Consider the following 14,166-nt stretch of genomic DNA (forward strand, 5'->3'; position numbering starts at 1 on the left):
AGATACAAAATCCAAATTACTTCAACCCAACACAAACCAACCTCAACCCACTAACTTAATAATCCAACACAACCAACCCAACCCACTAACTTAACATATCACCCAACCCACTAATTAACCCAAACTAAATTTAACCCATCAAACCTTACATAAACCAACCCATTAACTAAAATATTTCTTTTTTTTTTAATACTAAACCCCCCCCCCAAACAAACAAGTTCCAGCAGCAAACAAAGAAAATCCAAACTTCAAGCTGCCTATTCTCCCTCTCCTTCCACCGTGCACGTCACCAGCGGCCACCGTATGCACCACATGAAATCAGGCTACGGGTAGTTGAGGTTTGGGTTTTGGGGTCAAAATGCAATTTTTATTTTTTAAAATTTTTTTATTTTTATTTTTTAAAAATTTTGAAAATTAAACAACAAACTCTAGTCGAGCAAAAATTTAGTGTTTACATTGGTAAAACGAGTCCACATAGGAGTGTTTAGGGGGAAATTTCTAGGAAAACGCGCCCCTGGGAGAGCATTTTTGCCATGTCAACACAAAACGCACTGACGTGAACACACTTTGCTGACATGGCAACAAAAACGCACTAATGTGAATGCACTTTTGCCCATTCTCGGATTAAATTTTCAAAAAAGGTCATTATTTAAAAAAATATATAAAAATAGACCATTTTTTTTGAAAATTTACAAGAATAAGCCTTTATAAAGATCCAAAGTGGCAACACTTTTTTTTTTATTTTAAGGTATCACCAATCAATATGAAAATAAAACTAACAAAGCAGATCTTTATATATACCCAAAGTCTTATTTCTTTTGTTTTCTTAAGTAATGTGGGATATGACACATGTGTATATATAGCCTCATGAATAGGTTTGCAGCTTGTTCGTAAACAATGTGGGATTCTTTCCTCTTTTAACTAACAACATAAAATTAAAGGCTACACTATATTTTATAATTTTTTTACAAAACAATTTCTAATTTTTTTATATTTTGTTAACATTTTCTCATATTATAAAATTATCTTTTGAGATCTTTAATCTTGTTGCATTTTAGAATTATTAGCATATACAAAATGACTATTAAAAAATAAATAAATTGCATATATGAAACTTGTACATGCAATAATCTTCTATTCAATTTTAAATGTTTGAAGTTAATATCCATGCAATTCTAATTTTTAAAATAATTTTCTATTATTTAAATTTAGAAGTTATACTTTTAATTTTTTTATTATTTATTTTATTTTATTTTATGAATGTTTGATTAATAAATAAATGGTGAGTATTTGGTACTCAAATAGTTTTTTTTAGTTTTAAAAAATTGATATATCTTTTTAAAATATTTATTTGTTTTTAATATTTTACTATACTCATTAATTTTTTAATCCTAATTTTAATTTAATTTTCATCACCTAATGAATGCTGATAAGTTTATTTCAGATGTATTTTGACTAGATAGATAATCTATTTAAACATAGTATATAATTATGTTAAATAAGTTTTTTTATAGAAATATATAATATACATAAAATATAATAATTATTTTTCACAATTTTATATCTAGATTAAATTATATTAGTAGTCCCTTAATTATAATTTTTTGGCGATCGAATTATAAAAACTTACAAAATGATCACTCAACTATTAGTAATTTTTTAAATATTTTTTAAATATTTTACTATACTCATTTTATATTTTATAATTTTTTTACTTATAGAGTTTAAAAGTTTTATTTATAGTGTAACAAATGTTAACTTTTTATAAAAAAAAATTAAACTCTATAAGTAAAATAAAATAAAATATAGTGTAGCCAATGTAAACCTTTCTAAAAAAACCCTAAAAATAATTTTATTATAAAAATTATTATGTCATTAATAAAGTCATATAATAACATGTTAAAATAATGTGTAAAGTGCACAGTCAGTCACCGATTTTCATAAGTTTTCATTTTAAGCATCAAACATAAAAGAAATATTTAAAAAAGAAAAACCTATCATTACTTTGAGGCTAAGTGTGTTATTATACCTTGTAAACTGGCTTTCAACTCCTTTGACTTTGAATCAAGTACTTGGCCCTTGAGGAATAAACCTAGCTCCTTGTCCTTCATTTCAAGATCGCGTCCATAATTTTCAAGAGCTTGATTAGATCTATCCTTATTTGGCTTGTTATTCATGCACGCAGTTCAACCCTCCTCCTCTAAAAAATCTGTTATCAAAACCACATTAAGAAAAATTAGAAACGACAAAATATTGTATAAAATAGTAATATTATTTATTTCTAATAGTTTAATGTCACGTTGATAATTTTATTTTAAATTTCACGATTTTCATTTTCATTTGATTTTTTTAGGATAATAATATTGAAATTTAAGATGAAAATATTAATTTAGCATTAAATTATTAAAAAAAAGATACAAATAATGTGACGAAATTATTTCTTACAATTTTTTACTACAAAAAAAATTGCATTAGCATTATATTTACTAGACAAGTCGATCTTGTAGGCATTGTCATCAAGTACACAGTCAAAACAAGCATGTAGGGGCTTTGGCCTTTAATCCATTTAAAATGTAATTCTTCAATTTATTCCTTTTTAGCTCTTTAATTATAAAAACATTGTATTTTTTTTATCTCACTTAAAAATTAATAATTCAATTTCAACCATTTTGATATAAATAACTTTAACTTTGACCCTTCCAAAAAAAATTTAGTTCATTTCGACTCCGATTGTCATTGATCTTCCAAAACATAGGAAGAACCGCCTTTGATTGAATCAAGCTTAGGTTTCCTCTTAGAAGGAAATATCGGCTTTAGCAACTGCACTCACTCTTTTTCAACCCAATGGTAATATTTAGGGAGCTTGAACAATTTCACCGAAAATTTGAAGTTAAACCTATTCCACATTTGATAGACCAAAAACTAGAAAAAGAAATCAAAATTTAGAAAAGTGATCTGACTTCCACAGTGATCGGACAATGAAAGTGAAAGATAAAGAGTTTTTTTTCCTAAAATTTTGGTTCCAAGTTTCTTCATTTTGGAAGGGAGTTTCTTTAGAATCGAACTTGAGGATGAGAAAGAGGGAGAAGAGATGAACAACTTGAAGGGATTTTTTATCAGGAAGACCACCCAAAAACGACGGTGCAATTGATGGTTGAACCCAAGCAGTTTTGAAGGAGAAGAAAATTGTGATGAGAATAATTTTAAGTTTCTTTTTTCGAAATCGAATTCGAAAAGTTTTTTTAAGATTTTTATCATTTACATTTCTTTTAAATTTTTATTGGATTTATTCCTAGCAAAGCTAATTTAATGACCAATTTGATAAAATTTGTAAATGTAAATAGTTAAATTTGTTCAAATAATTAGAATTAGGACAAAATTAATAGAATGTATAACTGCTGAGAAATAAATGTGTTATTATATCATTTAAAAAAAGTTTATGTATATTTGCTCTTTTTTTATATAATTACTAGAACTAACCATAGCCTCTCCCCAACCCATAAATAGGAGGATAACGCGTTTTAGTGCACTCGAACTCACGTCCTCCTGCATTGACAATAATATCCATATCAATTAAGTTAAAACTCAATCGATCACATTAATAGTTGAATTCTAAATGATTGAGCTAAGAGCCAAAATTGTCCCCCCTTTTTTTTTAATATACCATGCCTAGAATTACTTAAAACCCCTCCTCAGACTTTAAATAGAATGATAAATGCACTTCACTTCAGCGTGCTTGACACACATTCTCTCACACTAATAATAATGTTAATATCAACCGAGTTAATACTAAATCGACAAGAACTGAAGTTTTAGATAAATATTTATTCACATACTCTGACATGCCTTTTTTTTATCAGTACTTTTAAAATTTTAAATTTAATTATCAATTATTTGTTACAATATTTATGTAAAATAAAAATGTAGTACATTATATTTATCAATGCTTGTATATCTTATTATATATATATTATATAATTATAAGTGTTTTAATTTAGGTATTGTTTGATAAACCTGAAAAATTAATTATTGAATTTAGGTTATAAAATTTGTTTGAGATATTTCTTGAAATTAAGTATCGCATATAATTATAGTGTTTAATGAATTCATTTTAAAATTTTAAAAGTGAAATATTTAAAAGATAACATTAAAAGAAATAAATTAAAATGAAATGAAAAAAAAATCTACATTAATGGTAGATTTGGTAGGAGTATTATTTCTACACACGTTTTAGTATATGAGTTAGTAATAATCTAATTCAATTGGTAATTTTTAGTAAAGAGATTTTTAGTAAAAAATTTCGTTTATTTAAAAGAGATCTTGTTATAAGAGTTTTTACTCATCTTTTTAATTTCAAGTTTAAGTTCGTACTAACTAATTCTTTATTTTAAGTCTAATTATTATAATGCATATGTAATAAAGAAGTTTTTCTCTCATGTTATTATACTAATAACCAACGAGACATAAGTGATAAGTAGCTCCTTATTTACTTATCATTTTCTATACTTGATTAAAAAAATCTATTATTTTCATTTTATTATAAATTATTAAAGGTGTTTAAAAAATTAAATCATTGAATAAAGGTACATTGTTAGCGGGTTTTTTTTCGACATATTTAGGCCTGCTACTCTAGCACGAAATAGTATGCCTTCTCTGGCACGCTTCTTAGGTTTTCTTTCTTTTATTTTTTTGTTGATTGTTTGCTTGATGGCGGTGCGCTTTAAAAACTCTTGTGTCTCTCGTATAGCAAAGTGGTATCCAAGATCGGGCCTTTTGCCTGCAATCAATTAAAACCGAATTAGCGGGATTAACACTTAATGAAGATGAAGAAACAGTCTTACAAATTCAAATAGAGCCGAATACAGATAGAGAAGCGGGGGTTTTCAAGTTAGTGGGTTGTTTCTTAACAGCTAGTATTATTCACTTCCCAGCAATGAAAAGCACTATGACAAACCTGTGGCACCCTCTCCGGGGTGTTCAAATTCGAGATCTGGGAGAAAAATGATTTTTGATTCAATTTTATCATGTTATGGATATGGATAGGGTTTTGAAAGGGTCTCCATGGACATTTAATAACCATCTATTAGTGTTACACAAATTATAGTGGGGAGAGGATCCATTAAAAGTACCCTTAATCCTGACCCCTTTTTAGGTACAGATCCATAATGTGCCTATTGGTCTCTTTTTTGAAAACTTGGCAGTGCAATTGGGCAACTTTATAGGGAAATTTATAGAATATGATGGATCGAATCTAGGGAAAGAAAACAAAAATTATATGAGAATAAGAGTTCAGATTGATGTGCGGCGTCTGTTAAAAAGGAAAAATCAGATTATGTTTTATAGAAATTGCACATATGTGAGATTTAAGTATGAAAGACTGTCACTATTCTATTTCTACTGTGGTCGCTTAGGCCATAATGATTCTTTTTGTGAAGCAAATATGGCGCTAGGTGTGGAAATTGATGAAATGGACTGGGATTTATCATTGTGAGCTCAATTTCGAAGGGCTTTAGCAATGAACAGTGTTTGGTTGTGAGAAGAAGGTGAAGGGAAATTGAATGGAAACTGAGAAGATAGTTATATGACAAGAAATACTCTGTGGGCAATTGGAAACAAAAAACTAGGATATGAACAGCCTTTTGATCCGGTTTTAGGATTCAATCTGGAAGACAAGTCGGCGTTCTTGAATTACTTGAGGGAAAAGTTATTAATAGATAAAGCTTTAATGGATATAGAGCATGACCTAGAAGACAAAGTCTTAATTGGAGAGAAAAGGAAGAAGAGAGCTAGAGGGGAGATGGAGAAGCCAATAGAAATGGGAGAGATTAACACTTTGGCGGTAAGAAACATGAGATTATTGGAGATTAACCACTTATCATCGGCGGCTGCCAAGAGGCAAGTCGACCGGGCGCAATAAAAATCCTAAGTTGGAATGTCCGTGGATTGGGGAGTCCAAGAACAGTTCGAAGACTTCGGCATATGTTGAAGATAGAAAATCCCCAAATGGTCTTCTTTATGGAGACGAAGTTATGCAAAAGTTAGATGGAAAAAGTTTGGTACAATTGTGGTTATGTCAATGGGATTGAAGTTGATCCAGAGGGTACTAAAGGAGGATTATGTCTGGAATGGAGAAATGAGATATGTGTTACACTTCGAAACTATTCAAAAAGACATTGATGTGATGGTCGATGACAACGAAGTAAGAGGTAAATAGAGATTCACTGGCTTCTACGGGTCTCCTTATATACAAGATAAAGATATTTCCTAGGCAACGTTGAGGAATTTATACATTGGTGAGGAAAATCATTGGTTTGTTTGTGGGGACTTTAAAGAAATCATGTATGGTTTTGAAAAAAAAGGAAGGATTACCTCGAGATGAAAGGAGAATGGAAATATTCCACAATGTTCTGGTAGATTGTCACTTAACGGATGTGGGGTTCTCTGGAAATTAGTTAACTTAGGAGAGGGGAAATTTACCTGAGACAAATATTCGAGAACGGTTAGATAGAGGAGTTGTAAATGAAGAATGGATAGCCATGTTTCCTGAGGTAACTATTCTACACCTAATCCACTTTTTCTTTGATCACTGTCCCCTTTTAATAAATACAAGAAAGGATGAAAAATGGTCGAATAAGAAAGTATTTAAGTTTGAAGCCTGGTGGATAATGGAAGAGTCGTTTGGTGAAGAGGTTAAAAACATTTGGGAGACATCATCAGGAAATTTGTTGCAAAAATTAGATAATTTAAAGGAATGTTTGCAAAAATAGGCTAGTCGAATTTGAATAGACAGACGCAGGCAAAAGGAATTTCTTACAGCCAGATTATCAGAACTTATAGAAGCCGAAAGAGATGATTTTAATTTGGCTGAGATGATTGATATGAAGATTCAATTAAATTTTGAAATCAAAAAGGATAAATGCTATTGGGAACAAAGAGCTCGTGTAAATTGGTTGAAATTTGGAGATAGGAACACAACATTTTTTTATAACCAAGCGATACAGCGTCGAAGGAGAAACTTTATTCACAAATTGAAAAATGAAGAAAGGAGAGAAATGGAAATCATTCAAGAAATGGAAGGTATCGCGAGATCCTATTTTCAGAACTTATTTATGTCAAAAGCAAGAAGAAACCACAATCATTTGCTGTCGAGAATTGTTAGATGCATTTCCGAGGAGGATAATCAAAGACTTACGGCGCTATACACAATGGAAGAGATTAAAGAAGCAGTGTTTAAAATAGGACCCACAAAAGCTCTAGGAGAAGATGGATTTTCGGCTTTATTTTATCAAAAGTGCTAGCACACTATTGGGGATGATGTTATCAAATTTTGTTTACAAATCCTTAATGAAGGTATGGAGGTTAAACAGATTAACTTTACTCATATGGTACTCATTTCAAAAATTGCCAACCCCTTTAATATGAAGTAGTTTAGGCCTATCCGCTTATGCAACTTGATTTATAAAATTTTGGCAAAAGTTATTGAAAATCGGCTTAGAGGAGTTATTGAGAAATGTATTGATTTGACTCAGAACACTTTCGTACCAGGAAGATTGATCTCAGATAATGTATTGCTGGCTTATGAAATCCTCCATACACTAAATCAGAAGAGGCTGAGGAAAAAAGGATTCATGGCACTGAAGTTAGACATAAGTAAAGCTTATGACAGAGTTGAAAGGAATTTTATAAAGGAAATAATGATTCGAATGGGTTTCGCTATAAACTGGATTGAAATTATTATGAAATGCTTAACCTCTGTTTCCTATTCAGTTGTGGTTAATGGATACACAAGAGAAAAGTTCCAACCAACAAGGGGACTTCGTCAAGGAGATCATTGAGTCTGTTTTTATTTTTCATATGCAAAGAAGGTTTATCCTGCTTAATGTGACTTGCAGCTAGAGAAGGACTATTGAAAAAAGTAAAAGCCAGCAGAAGTGGCCCACGGGTATCGCATTTGCTATTTGCAAATGGTTGTATCTTATTTAGTGAGGCGACTAGTAGAGGAGCTACTTTATTGAAGGGAATTCTAAGGGAATATAGAATCTGTTCGGGTCAATGCGTTAACTTTAAGAAATCAACTATCTTTTTTAGCAAAAACACATCAGCAAAAGATAGACGAGCAGTTGTCAACATTTTAGGGGTACGAAGCTCAAACGATCCAGAACGTTATCTTGGATTGCCTAACATGGTTGGAAGAAAGAAAAGAGAGTCGTTTCAGAATTTAAAATATCGGCTTAAGAAGCGTATAGATAATTAGAGCACTAGACACTTATCTTAATGCGAAAATGAAGTATTCATTAAGGCCAATTTACAAACCATTCCAACCTATACAATGACATGTTTCTAATTACTTAAATCGTTATGTGCTGAGTTAGAGAGCATTATTGCTAAGTTTTGGCGGCAGAAGGAACAAGGCAAAAGGGGAATACACTGGTGTGCGTGGAGAAACCTTTGTATTTTAAAGGAAAAAGGGGGTATGGGTTTTGAAATATTAGCCAATTTAACATCGCATTATTAGCTAAACAAGACTGGCACCTTATTAATCATCCGGATTCCTTATTAGTGAGAGTTCTTAAAGCTAAATATTCCCGCATTCAGATTTTCTTAATGCCGAATTAGGAAACTTACCTTCACTTACCTGGAAGAGTGTCTGGGCTGCAAAGGGCTTGTTACAGAATAGGCTGTGCTGGAGAGTTGGAAGGGGAACTAGAATATCTGTATGGGATGATCGATGGATCCCAGGAAAAGATACAGATGAATGGAGCAACAGAAACGACAATAAAGGAGTAAAGTTAGTCTCAGACTTAATTGAAGTCACAAATAGAACTTGGAAGGCAGATTTAATTAATAGTACCTTTCAAGCAGATATAGCTTAAAAAATTTTGCAGATCCCTCTTGCGGAAACACATCATGACGATTTTCAAGTGTGGAAAGGAGAAACATCTGGCGAATCTTCAGTGAGAAGTGCCTACAAACTATTACTAGACTCTAGCTCGAATCCTAATAATTTTTTAATACAGATCGATCTAAAAGATTTCTACAAAAAGCTCTAGAATCTAAAGCTACCTTCAAAAATTACAATTACAATATGGAGAATATCCTAGAATTATATCCCTACTCTAGTCAATCTAAAGTATAAACGAGTGACTAATAATGCAGTATGCCCTCGATGCGGAAATGGAGAAGAAGACAACACTCATGTTTTTCGGCAATGTCCTATAACATCAGAGGTATGGAAAATGTTAGACCTTTCTTGGGTTATTAACAGTACGATTCGTAGTTTCTGAGATTGGATTACCTGGGTCTTCAAGAGGAGTATTTCTGAACAGTGTCGAATGTTCTGTTGTGGATTGTGGTTCATCTGGAGCTCGAGGAATGAACTCATTCATGAAAGGAAGTCAGAGACAGGGAGAGAGTTATCACAAAAAGCTGAAAGATACATGGCCGAACTTGAAGGTTTGATAGAAAGAATGAGTACCTTGAATACGGATAGAAACCATAGCTAAACGAGAGGCTAATGCTAGGGTGACAATTCAATTTGACGCAGCCTTTAGCAAAAGAAATTTCAAATCGGTATCGAGTCTGGTGGTTTGGGGCCAGTCAGGGAAATTCCTAACAACGAAGACTGTATCGAATACAAACATTTCATCTCCATTTGCAGTAGAAGCTTATGCAGGACTACAGGCTCTAAAGCTAAGAATCTCAATGGATCTCCTCTCAATAAAGATAATGGAGAACTCTCGTACAGTTTTCAAGAAATGCCAATCAATGAAACTAGATAAATCAATTATAAAGGCGATCATCAGTGATATTCAAAGTAAGAAGATTTGTTTTCAAGAAATCAGTTTTTAGTTTATTAACAGAATAGAAAAAGTTTATGCCCACAAAATTACAGCAGAATCTTTAAAGAAAGGAAAGGAAATACACCTGATGAGAGTGACTTCAGATTTTAACCATTCAAATCCGGAGGGACGCTAGAGAAAGAACCCAGATTAAGGCTTATTTTGTGAAGGAAGAAAAAAATCGGATAACAGGCAAAGTAAGATATTGAAAAGGCTATCGACTGAACAGATGGGACAAGGGATGTAAAAAGACGATGAAAGGAAGCGTCCAACTATTCTTGAAATCGACTAGACATAATTACATTAGGTTTCCTTTTCCGTAGCATTAAATGAATTGTCTTTTCTTAAGTTTTGTTTTTTGAATTTTGTTCTGCTTTTTAATGGGAAAGCCGACCTTAACAAACCAGTATTAGGACCCAGTTATGTTTTCCTCATTTACTATTAATAAATTACTAGTTGATTTTATTCAAAAAAAAATTAACTCATTGAATATGTTAATTTTAAATTAATTTAAAATTTCAATAGATTTTCAAATAATATCATAATTTTTAAACTCCCAAATTTATTTTTTTAAAAAGATTTTAATCCACTTTTACCTAAACATATCAAAATATAAATGAAAGAAGTAACAAATTTCAACAAAATTTAAGGTTTAATCTTTATAGTTAAATATTCCTTCAAATATATTGTATTATCAACTTACACCAAATAATTATAGCACTTAGATGCTTTATCTAATCCATAAAAACTATAAGAATAGTAAAATACTATACATAGGAAATAACAATGTCCAATCCTTGCAAGATAGATTCATCAAATCTCTGCTATTTTTGTAACATGTCTGGTTCTTTGTTCGGTTTATTTTTATAGAAGGAGTGAGATTCGTGGGGATTTTTTAAAAAAGAGTCATATTTGCATTTATGCAACAAAGAATTAACCAAAATTTAAGCCATTTTCAGAGGGGATTGATTATTTGTAGCGATGGTTAATACCAATTGGAATGCATGGTGTATTATTTTGAGTCAGCCATGCACATGATGGCCCTCTCTCCTCCATTGTTAAAACAATAACAACTTGCTTGCTTTTAAAGTTTAACCATTAATTTCCATTGTTGGACCTTGTATAAGCTTCAGCATTGGGAATTTTTGTTTTTTGTTTTGTTTTCTTAAACATGGAGAAGAAAGGGAGGGTTTTGATGGAAAAGTTTGAGCTCGGGCGATTGCTTGGCCAAGGAACATTTGCCAAGGTTTACTATGCAAGAAACACGACTACTGGCCTAAGTTGCGCTATTAAAATCATCGACAAAGAAAAGATAATGAAAGGTGGTTTGATTGACCAAATCAAACGTGAAATCTCCGTAATGAGGCTAGTTAAACATCCCAACGTTGTTCGTCTGTACGAAGTAATGGCTAGCAAGTTAAAGATATACTTCGTGATGGAGTATGTTAAAGGCGGTGAGCTCTTTGGTAAAGTTACAAAAGGGAAGCTTAAAGAAAACAATGCACGACAATATTTCCAACAATTAATCGCCGCGGTTGATTATTGTCATAGTCGTGGTGTTTATCACCGTGATTTGAAGCCAGAAAACCTCTTGGTCGACGAAAATAGGAATCTTAAGGTTTCGGATTTCGGGTTAAGTGCTTTGAGAGAGTCACGGAGGCAAGATGGGCTCCTTCATACAACATGTGGAACACCAGCTTATGTTGCCCCTGAAGTTATAAACATGAAGGGCTATGATGGGGCCAAAGTTGATATTTGGTCATGTGGGGTGATTCTTTATGTTTTGTTGGCTGGTTTTCTCCCATTTCATGATGAGAATTTGATGGAATTGTATAAAAAGATAACCAAAGGTGAATTTTGGTGCCCGCAATGGTTTCCGCTTGAGGTTCGTAAGCTTCTTTCGAAGATACTTGACCCTAACCCGAGCCAACGAATTATGGTGGCAAAAATCATGGAGAATAGTTGGTTCAAGAAAGGGTATAAACACTTCGACACCCCGCCGTTGACACCCAACCAAGTTCAAGATAAAAACTTGATAATTGACGACATTCATGCGGCGTTCGATGAATGGTCATCATCACCTTTAGAAAATAACGATGATACTAAAGGTACAATCGAAATTAAATCAAATTATTTATTAATTAGTTTAAGGTTTAATAATTGAAATATATTTATAACATCATCAAATGACTTTCATTAAATTAAAATTATATGACATTTTTATAATATAAAATATTGATATGATCAAACATTACATGCGTGAAAGGTTAAATAAACAAATAAAAATGATGAATATGGAATTGGAAGATTTCTAATTTTGATTATGGGGTTTTATGGTTCTATAATATCATATAATCTAATTTAATGGAAGTTTTTTTGTTATTAATTTCAATTTAATTATAAAATCAAAAGAGCAGAAGAATTAAGTTTCCAAAATTAAAAGTAAAGGACTAAATTTCAAATGTGCGAAAAATAATTAGACCTAATTAATTAGTTTAAATAGGATAACTTCATTTGCAAGAAAAGTCTAATTATTTAGATAAATAGTTTTGTATAATAAAGATTTTTCTAAATTCTAAAATTAGGGTTTTATTATTGTTCATTCTTTAATTACAGTTGAGAAACAACAGTGCATTTTGAGGCCTAGTCTCTTCAATGCTTTTGATCTAATATCACTTTCCGAAGGCTTTGATTTGTCGGGTTTGTTCGAAGAGGACTTGAACGAGAGGGATTGTTCTCGGTTCACGACGCAAAAATCGGCGACCGACATCGTTTCGAAGTTCGAGCAAATAGCTCGGACTGAGTGCTTCCGAGTCACGAACAAAGGCGGAAAGGTGAGGCTACGAGGCGTCAAGGAAGGCAGGAAGGGGTTGCTCGCCATTGATGCCGAGATCTTCGAGGTTACGCCATCATTTTATGTGGTGGAAATGACGAAAACCTCAGGGGATACCTTGGAATACAAGAAATTTTGCAACCAAGAACTCAGGCCTTCGTTGAATGACATCGTTTGGGCTTGGCAAGGATCTCGGCAGCAACAACCCAATGACAGTTAATTTATTGCTAAAAAAATGAGTTAAAATATGCTCCAAGCTCCTGTATTTTTCATACATTTGAAATTTAGTTTTTTTATTTTTATTTTTATTCTTCATACATCTTTAAAATTTTTATACTATACTAAATTTACTGGTTTAATATTCTAAAATAAAAAAATATACTCAATCGATAGCCAAAAAATTCTATTATAATGGACCAAAATTTAATAGAAGAATTTTAACCGTATTAACAATTAGACTTGCATTTTTTGAATTCAAAACGTAAAAAGACTAAATTTCTAAAAGTAGAAATAAGAGGACTAAATTACAAATGTAATAAGAGTAAAGGGACTGTTACGATATTTTAACCCAAAAACATTATATAGTTTCTTGCCCTCCTCGATGTGGTTTTTTTTTTTGGTAAACGTAACAAAAGCATGATAAATTGCATTAGTATAATAGCTAGTAGTCTATATTACAAAGCAAACATCCAAACCACCAAAGCCTTGCAAGCGGTCATCAAATCGTTCTGCCAATTCTCCGGCCAATCCATCAACTACAACAAATCCGACATCAGGCGGATAAAGCGCAGCACAAACGATGGATCACCGGTATTCTGGGAGTACACCGTTCGGACAACCTAGGATGGATCATGATTTTCTTTCCGTGCAGTCGCGTCCCAGTGATTCCTCCTAGACATGAAAATGCATACTTGATGTACAAATTTGGAAAGGTGACAGAGTCTCAATTCATGGCAATGGAATGACACTTCACTCCCAACCGTCTGGATTCCACTGCCACAGTTGCTACAGACATCAAAGACGTACATACACACCAATGGAATCAACGAAGCATCCGTGAACCACTAGGCGAGACATGGGAACTAGAACTCCCGTGGTTTTGCATTAACCATGGGACAAGATCGACACGTCTGGAAATTCAATTTCTCTAGACAATTTTCTGTAAATGAAGCCTACAAACTCCTATTCAACCAAACTCAACCCAGCAATTCGATAAGCTCCTATGACATCTAGTGGAAAGCTCTTTGGAAACTTTGCCATGACTGTCTTCCGTTCCGTTCCCGTCTCTCTCAACGCCATATCATTGCGCATTCTCACTGAGTCACTGTCTGCTATGTGGATATGAGGAGGGAAACCTGGACCACCTCTTTCGTACATGTCCTTTCTCCAGAGTTGTATGGTTTGGCTCTACCTGGTCTATCTGTATGGATCAAATTGGATTCTCGGATATCCGGGATTGGATTACCCACTAGATCCATTAACACCAAGCATTAG

The 14,166-nt window shown here is 32.5% G+C and overlaps 1 protein-coding gene and 1 long non-coding RNA gene across 7 annotated transcripts; one reads left to right on the forward strand and one right to left on the reverse strand.

The window, feature by feature from the left end:
* Positions 1-4,510: 4,510 nt before the first annotated feature.
* On the reverse strand, positions 4,511-10,157 carry LOC107889022 (uncharacterized). 6 transcript variants are annotated; one of them, XR_001681621.2, is made up of 5 exons: positions 9,925-10,157; positions 9,296-9,771; positions 8,852-9,213; positions 8,626-8,712; positions 4,511-4,777 (listed from the first exon to the last, which is right to left on the reverse strand). It is a non-coding gene; the product is annotated as an uncharacterized lncRNA (long non-coding RNA). The 6 variants fall into 6 exon arrangements; XR_001681620.2 differs by having other exon boundaries at positions 8,636-8,712; positions 9,925-10,156; XR_005901061.1 differs by having other exon boundaries at positions 9,296-9,622; positions 9,925-10,155.
* A 603-nt stretch (positions 10,158-10,760) lies between these two features.
* LOC107889021 (CBL-interacting serine/threonine-protein kinase 20) lies at positions 10,761-13,005 on the forward strand. Its single transcript, XM_016813318.2, has 2 exons — positions 10,761-11,947; positions 12,456-13,005. The coding sequence occupies exons 1-2, from the start codon at positions 11,011-11,013 to the stop codon at positions 12,890-12,892; spliced, it is 1,374 nt and encodes a 457-aa protein (XP_016668807.2). The 5' UTR covers positions 10,761-11,010; the 3' UTR covers positions 12,893-13,005.
* Positions 13,006-14,166: the final 1,161 nt, after the last annotated feature.

Source organism: Gossypium hirsutum, chromosome A09, assembly GCF_007990345.1.
Source record: "Gossypium hirsutum isolate 1008001.06 chromosome A09, Gossypium_hirsutum_v2.1, whole genome shotgun sequence".
Classification (NCBI taxonomy): Eukaryota; Viridiplantae; Streptophyta; class Magnoliopsida; order Malvales; family Malvaceae; genus Gossypium; species Gossypium hirsutum.

Coding starts and splice junctions, on each gene's coding strand:
- LOC107889021 (XM_016813318.2), top strand. CDS start 11,011: ATGGAGAAGAAAGGGAGGGTTTTGATGGAAAAGTTTGAGCTCGGGCGA. Junction 11,948..12,455: donor AAATAACGATGATACTAAAG/GTACAATCGAAA, acceptor CTTTAATTACAG/TTGAGAAACAACAGTGCATT.